The sequence below is a fragment of the Adiantum capillus-veneris genome, chromosome 17 (assembly GCF_014529385.1).
Source record: "Adiantum capillus-veneris isolate H3 chromosome 17, ASM1452938v2, whole genome shotgun sequence".
NCBI classification, from domain to species: domain Eukaryota; kingdom Viridiplantae; phylum Streptophyta; class Polypodiopsida; order Polypodiales; family Pteridaceae; genus Adiantum; species Adiantum capillus-veneris.
In genome coordinates this window covers 98,665,857-98,674,093 of record NC_140947.1, presented here as the reverse complement: position 1 = coordinate 98,674,093, position 8,237 = coordinate 98,665,857, and the positions used below count along the sequence as shown (strand labels likewise).

The following is an 8,237-nucleotide window of genomic DNA, read 5'->3' as shown; positions in this document are numbered from 1 at the left end:
CTTGTAGACCAGTCCAACTATTTGAGGCAAGGCACATAATATGTTAATATGTGTGCCAAGGCCTACAATTAACTGCGAGTAGCATTTGACAGACCTAGAACACTACACCTTCATCAAGAAGGGTGCCAACATATGTGTCAAGGCCTACAATTAACTGCGAGTAGCATTTGACACCCCTGAACAATACACCGTCATCATGAAGGGCACCTGCGATTACCCTCCAATCAATGGGGCACCCTCCCTATCATCTGGAGGAGTGCTGAAGCAAAGTGCTTAACCAAGCTCGACAAAATCCTTTTGACCACAATTTCCACTTAAATTGAAACAGACACCACATTCGTATGCCACTATTACCTAGGCAAGACCATGAAAGTTAGGGACGAATTTCTACATGGCACCTCACATAAAACAAAATAGACTATACCTCACCGTCACAAGATAGACTACACTTTGCTCAAAAACAAGATGGATGAAAATGAACATAATTCTTTGCAACTTTACATACACTGATCACTCTTAACAAAAGAATCCATTCTGTTGTGCCATAGGTTGCTACAACATTTTCTTTATCTGCAACCAAACCCAAATGATCCTCCGTGTATCAAACTCCCTTTTTTAGAATAATTCATTCAATCCCAATATTGCTTTTACTCTCTTATTCTTTCTAAAAGGCTTGTCCATTGAGCCTCGATTACTGTCATCACGAACGTCTAAGTAAAACTTGTTGACCTCCAAAAATGCTAGTTTTGGCCGGAAGAGTAACTTTACAGCATGATGGCTCAAAAGAAAGTCCTAGAGGTTTCTGATAGGATAGTGGAGACATTGATTGTCCTGCAAGGCACACTACATGCTTATGCATGCAAGAATGTCTATGAAGCTTCCATCGCTAAGGAACCGATTCCTCAACCAGTTTAGGTGCTGTTAAGCCTCAAGATTTCAGCCAAATCCAGAATTTCTTATTAGGAGTTGAAAGTCGATTGTTGTCAAAAAAACACAAAACACAACTTGTCATATGCAACGATCGATACCAGTTATCATGGTACTCCATGCAAACCTAATTACCATAATACACTCACATGCAAAAATGACAACTGTGATAGAACAAACACACACCCCTCCCCCAACAAAAAAGAAAAAGAGAATTCCCCCAACCCACATCCATCACGTCACTTTCGTGCAGCATGTCCAAACTACATCACAAACACCTTTGTATAAAGAAATCTTGTTCACTCATGCGACGGGTTTAAGTTATGCCACATTCATGCGGAATTTTAGCCAACAGGATTGTCCAAAATGCCAGAATGCTCTACGCAGTCAAAAACTACCAATAGAGAAAAGCGTTGCGAGGACAAGAGGTGAACTATAAAACCCACCCCGTACTTATCTAGCAAAACAAACGAAGGTAGCAGTTACAAGAGAACATTCTCTTGTAAACAAGTTATATGCCCTACAACACTCCCACAACGACCAACCTCCACTGAAAAATTCTTAAGAAAGAATCTGTCAAGAAGACGCTTTACCTGAATGTTTCTAGGCATTTGTGAAAAGAGTTTCTGGAAACCCTCTACAATTTGTATATAAGGTTGCATGTATACACAAGATTGTTCTTACAACACCCCCATTTATGCACTGCTGTAACATACACAACTAAGGACCAAAATGATGCTTCTGAATGAGAACCACGCCAAATCAGAAACTTGGGTCTTCAATAAGTTGAAAATAAGGTCAGCCTGGCAGTTATGAAAATTCCAATGCTCTTGTCGGAACTAGCTACCTGTCAATGAAAAACAAGAAAGTAGTAAAACAGAGGCGCTCACCAATCTGACGAGCTGACTAACTACAATACGCCAGGAATACATGGATACAGTGTGAAATTTAGTGATTCCTTAGTGGTATTTTTAAGTTAATTTAAGAGGTCGGCTAGCTAATTTTGCACACACTTCCCATGCAGCACCATGGTCCCAAAAACACCCTAAAGAAACAATATAACCGAGAACGTTAACCCTTACTTCTGCAACCGGTTCCACCATGAAAGGTTGACCTCCAATTATAACACAACCTGCCCAACCCAAGACTAAGGTGTTACGTTCTAAGGTGTTACGTTACACAAACATGCTGGAAAAATACTTCCTCCCTGCATGATGCTCATAGCCATAAATCAGCATCAGCCTTGTGCTTGAATCAAGCTATTAGAGGAGCACACCTACAGAAATCAAACATAGCTTTCGCATACCACCAGGCCCCACCCACACATGGCAGCAATTTTGCGCCCACACAAGAGCACTTGCAGCGACTTGCCAAAAGTGCACACACACTGATAGGCAATCAGGGACCTGTGAAGGAGACTCCGAGCCCTAAATGATCGGACCAAACGACATCTATCTGAATGACCAATCAAAAAATGGAACAGCATAGTCATCTCCCGTGAATCACAGCATGCCCATCGTCTGGATAGCTGCAACAATCTCAGCTATATGTGAAACAATCCCTCTCTCAGACTGATAAAGTCTGCATCTATCAAAGTAGCCCGTGATCAATAAAGCAAAGAAAGAGCGGGAGCAGTAACCTATCTGGCAAGTCTATACAGGTCCTCTCCACACTTGATGGTCGTCCTCGGTCGACATAAGCATTCAAAATGAAGGCCTCTCACACTTATCCCCCTCCATACATCTAGGTCCATGATCAATCTCTCCACAGATCCAACAAAATACGCACAAGAGCGCATGAATGAGGATGCACGAGCTATAGATAAAGAAGCCCAGATACTCCAAGGATCTGAACGATGCGAAGTATTTGAAGAATCATCCGATTCCCAAGGTTTGCGAGAGATGGCAGAGGCAGTCAAAACTTTGATCAACTCAGCAATGAAGACCAAGGCCATCGCAGAAAAGCAGAAGCTTTATTCCAAGGAAAAGTTTGATGAAGCTCGTGAGATAAAGTCAACGAGTGGCACCCGTTACACGAATGGCCGGAATAATCCTTTGGAGAACACTTTCGAGACTTCATCAAACGGGAAAGAACAGACGAGAACTTTTTAAACGAAAGAGAGTTCACGATACACGAGACGGGGAGTGCTGGAGTTCCACCCCAAGAGAGCACTGGCCCCAAACCCTAGCGCCAATTTCGGTATTTCTTTATACTATTGGAACTCAGTACAATGCCGGTACTCCTGCTCTGCACTTCCACGCGAGGGAACATGCCAGAGTATGAGCCCTCTGCACATTTAAAGGCCCCCTCATGCCATCTAAAAACAGTACATGAAAAGCTTTCAACTCTAAAAGCATCTGGTCCAAAAATTGGCACTGAAAAGCTGCCTACACTAATCACGAAAATCCGTACCCCTGCCATGTCAGCTAGTTGCAGCATAATTCGCAGAAGTCCATACAGGCTGCCACGTCACCGAACGTGGCACTGTCAACGTAAATTGCGAGCATCCGTACAACTGCCATGTCAACAAGTTTTTACGCATCTTGTTCTTTGTGTGTGTGAGAGTGGGTCCTGCTTTATTTTATTAGGAGCCCCATCCGGACGGGGACCTCATAAGTTGGTTAGGGACTCTTTTAAAGATTACCCCACTCCACGAGGATCTATAGTTGGTAAGACTTCTCCTCCTCCTCTTAAGGTTTAGCCCCTCGGTCGGGATCTGCAAGTCGGCTCAGGTCCTTAGTGGCTTGACACATCAGCAGTTTGTGACATCCCCCCTTCCGGAAAGAAGAGTACTCGTCCGCGATTACCGTATATTTGCAAAACAGCTCAAATTAGCTCAAAAATTTCCGAAGGTCATTCTAAGGGACATTCCGAGGGACAATCAGTTTTCTCATTCCACATCCGAGCTCCGACGTAGCAATATGAAACGGATATCTCGATGCACTAGAATTACATACCCAGGCAATCTCACCGAATTAGGAATATTCAGTGGTTGGCACATCACAATGCAACACAAATGCTCACATATGCATGTTGCAAGACATTGAAACATACAACCATCTTGGTTCGGGCCATGAGTTGTTCAACGACTCCCTCATTACTCCTCCCGCAACTAATCTAAAAAGGTCTAGGCCATGAGATATACAACCAAACGCTCCCCAGACCGCAGTCTATGTCGCTTGGAGGTGCTGAGAATAACCACTACTCAGACTTCGTAATACTCCCCCATAAATAACAATCCAGGTACTCCCCCCGTAAATAACTACGAGGGTCCGGGCCATGAGTAAAAATAGCACTTTTCAAATATTCAATAGTCTCCCCGCAAATAACCACAAGGGTCCAAGCCATGAGTATGGGCAAACATTCACAAACATCACTTCTCACTACTCCAACCAGGAGCAAATGACCAATCATTGACACCTGTATTGAAACCAGAGTCAAACAATTCAAATCAGCACAAGACAAGTTTAAAACAAACACTAGCCTTCTTGCATTAAGACCGCCCCCAGACGATAACCACAAGCATCACAATATACTTCAAATGACTTTTGCAAATCCGGTGAAGTCATTACTCGTCCAATAGTCAATTTCTCTTTCAGTGTCTGAAAGGCAGTCACCTCTGTGGGTCCCACGAGAAAGGGACTCCTTTCTGTGTCAGAATGTGCAATGGGGAAGCTACCTCTGCAAACTTTCGAATGAACCGCCAACAGTAAGAACACAAGCCCAAGAAGCTTCTAACTTCATGAACATTCTTCAAATCTGGCCAATCACGTATAGTCTCAATCTTAGCCGGATACTTTTGTACTCTTGCTGTTGAGACTATGTGTCCCAAAAAGTGTATCTCCGACAAGAAAAATTCACTCTTTTTGGCATTGATAACTAACTTGCGATCTCGCAATGATTGAAAGACCTATAACAGATGGTGTCTATGTTCTACTTCATCCTTGGAGAAGACTTATATATAATGTCATCAAAGAAAGTGCCAACAAATGATCTATACTCTTTGAAAATCCTATCCATCATTCGGTTGAAAGTCGCTGGAGCATTGGTAAGGCCAAAAGGCATCACGGAAAATTCATACAAATCTAAGCTCGTTCGAAAGGCTGTCTTGTAGACATCTCTGGGCGCGATTCGGACCTGATGATATCCGCTTTTCAAATCAATCCTGTTGAAACAAAAGGATCCCTGAAGTCGGTCAAGATATCATCGATCCTTGGAATCGGAAATCTGTTCTTGATGGTGATTTTATTGAGAGCTCTGTAATCAATGCAAATTCTCCAAGATCCGTCTTTCTTTAATACCAACAACATTGAAGAGCAGTAAGGTGAACTACTCGGCTGGATAAGACCCTTTTCAAGAAGGTCTTTCACTTGGTTCATAATCTCTTCATTCTGGGCTCGGAAAACACGGTAAGGTGGCCGGTTCGGTGGTGTGCTTCCAGGAATCAGATCAATGGTGTGATCCTCAGGACGAGATGGGGGCAACTCACCTAGCAAGCCCTCAGAGAAGCAATCGGCATGAGTGTGGAGAAGATCTTGGCGTTCTCTATCAAGTTCACACATGTTCGTTTTGTGTTCATCATTTAACTCTTTCAAGTAGATCGAGTAAACAAAGAGACTCGATTTCATTAATTTGGAAATGGCCGAAGCCGATACAATAGGGACGGACTCGCCCTTCAGTTTTACATCAAGTACAGTTTTTCAGCCCTTTTCATTTGTCAAAGTCGCTTTCTTTGCCTGATAATCGACCACAACGTTGTTCCTATGGTACCAAGGGACTCCTAGGAGGACGTCACAACCTTCCAAGGGCATTATGTAAAAGTCCTCCTGCCCCAAATACCCCTGACAATGCAACCGAAGTTTGCTAATGAGAAGTGTAATGGCTATGTCCCATCTGGGTGCCGCTAGAACTGCCTCTGCTGGTGGTCCCATCCTATCGGGTGTAATCTCCAGCCGCGCCGCCAATTCCGGTGAAAAGAAGCAGGCCTTGGCTCCTCCATCGAAGAAAATCAAGGCTTTTTTATCTCACTTTGCCCCAAGCTAGTTCTGTACTTCGATCAATCAGGCTTGGGTCAGTACCCATGCAAATCAGGGCTTCTTGATCTTTCACTTTGCCCCAAGCTCGTCAAAGTTCTGTACTTTGATCAATCAGGCTCGGGTCAGTACCCATGCAATCTGGTACCAGTCTTGCTTTCATCTTGCCTTTTCTGCCACGTTCCTTTGCTACTCTCGAACTCTCTCGCATGTCTTCAGGTTGTTCTTGTTGTGCCTTTTTGGGGTACTTTGCGGAGATGTGCCCATGTTCCCCGCAACCAAAACAGTTCCCCTCTCTGATATAATTGGCCCTCTCTCGAAGAGTGAGCCAGGATCGTGTATCCTTATCCTTCTTGTCTTGGGAACTCTTTTTCTTTCTACTTTCATTGTTGCAGGTCTGTCGGGTTCTCTGAGTCGGAATCTCATCAGTGTCGGGTTCTCTGAGTCAGAATCTCATCAATGGGGTGAGTCAAATTTCCCAAATGTATCGAGAAACCCCGTTTCGCATGACCCATTAATTCTTGAATAGAATTTGACTTTTGTTCAAGGCAGTAGTCTCTCAGATCTCTGTAGGGTGCCCGCAGCAAAACCGCTCAATCTGTTTCTTAGAAGAGACCTTCTTAAATGAAGAGGTTGGTAGAAAAGTGTAAGGTGCAGCGGAATGAATGTTGTATTTTCTCAAGATTAGTGATCTATATTGCTCAAGGTTCCTTTTAGTTCTTAGGGAAGGAGAGAGCCTTCCGTCTTTATGGAGTGTGCTATGATCACGAACAAAGTGAGTGGATATTGTTCGTGCAAGTGAATGAGACTTAGAGAAGGAGAGAGAAGAGATACGACACCCGAGAGGTTGCAAAACCCTCCTCCGAAGGCCCCACTCTCGTCGACGAGAGTGGTCTACTTTGATTGCACAAAGGTGTACAATGCGTATGCAATGGACTGATGCAACTTGGACTATGCTGATGACGACGACTTAGGGATGAAATCTGGGATCTTCTATTTGCAGAATTTCATGGCTGTTTCGGTGGCTGAAAATGACTGTTTATTGCTGTCCTTATGGCTGAAAATAAATGGTTTCGTCGGGGTTCATGCTGATGACAAAAACGCTGAGGATCTTACACCATCTGGCTGCGTTTTAGGGTTCCTGTCGCATGCTGAAAACACTGATATTTGCAGGTTTATCATTGCTGAAAAACGCTGGAATGGGCAGCCGTACTAGCGTTAGTGATTGGCTGATGTCGCTGAGTCAAAAACGCTGCATGGGCTGAAGTGTCTGAGTCCAAAAACGCTATTGGCTGAAGTGGCTGTAGGGGGGAAAAACACCAGCATAGAAGCTTGATGGCGATACTTTAGCTGTGGGAGAAAACGCCCAAGATGGGGAGAGGATGGCGATGGTGATCTGCTGAGGATGGGAATGCCTGAGATCTGGAAAGGCCCAGCGAAGATGGTTATCCAAAAACGCTAGGGGTGCTGGGGGAGGTACTGCTGAGAAGTTGCCTGTTGAGCGGGAAGCTCCTGCTGCCTCTTCTGCCAGAAAGAGCTAACTTGGGTTTGCTTATATATTAACTCAGCAAAATTGCCCTACCTACTTTTGTTGGAAAGTCACTAAAAAATAATAAGTGAAAATAACCAAAAATAGGGAAAATAGGCTAAATGCACTGGAAAATTCCCCTGACTAAATCTGATGGATTCTGAAGGGAATACTGATGATCATGTTGTGTGTAACCGGAGGATATGCATCTATTGCTAAGTGACTGGGCATGCACGGTCTACGAATAGACTCGCAAAAGTGCCAGATCACTGCTAATCTAAACTGACTTGATTGACGGGAACCCTGCTATGGTGTAGCTTGTCCACGGACACATAGGGTTGGGATGTGTCACGTGACAAAAAGAGTCCCAAAACCTCTCGCAATAAGCGTCCAAAGAATCTCCCTTGGTCATCTGAAGATGGTTCCAAGCGGTTTGTATATCCCGTTCATACTCTCGGGTCAACCAAGACAAAATAAAGAGCCTTTTGAATTTCAACCGCTTGAAAGGAGCTTCATTCCTCAGAAAAAGAGTGGACCACCATGTTCGAGCATTGCCTTTAAGAAAAGATGCAGCCCACCTAATCTTGGAGTGCTCTCAATAGTGCCCTCTAGAGAAGGCTATGTCAAACTGCTACATGAAGGCCAAAGCCCTCGGAGCCTCTCGGAGCCCTAGAAAAGGATTCAAATTTAATCAATTGTCCACCTTCTTTAAATTCTTTTGCTTTCTTGCTTTTGTCTTCGAGGAAGTC

The 8,237-nt window shown here is 44.0% G+C and overlaps 1 protein-coding gene across 2 annotated transcripts in view; it reads right to left on the bottom strand.

Moving 5' to 3' along the window:
- Nucleotides 1-525: 525 nt before the first annotated feature.
- Nucleotides 526-8,237, bottom strand: part of LOC147437764 (uncharacterized) — a 38,753-nt gene continuing 31,041 nt past the window's right edge. The window contains exon 2 of one of the 2 annotated variants that reach the window (XM_086487236.1): nt 526-918. In XM_086487236.1, coding sequence (XP_086343362.1) covers nt 887-918 — 32 coding nt within the window. In that variant the 3' untranslated portion in view covers nt 526-886. Of the gene's footprint in view, nt 919-1,356; nt 1,775-8,237 lie in introns of those variants that run through there. The other variant, XM_086487238.1, reaches the window with a different exon arrangement.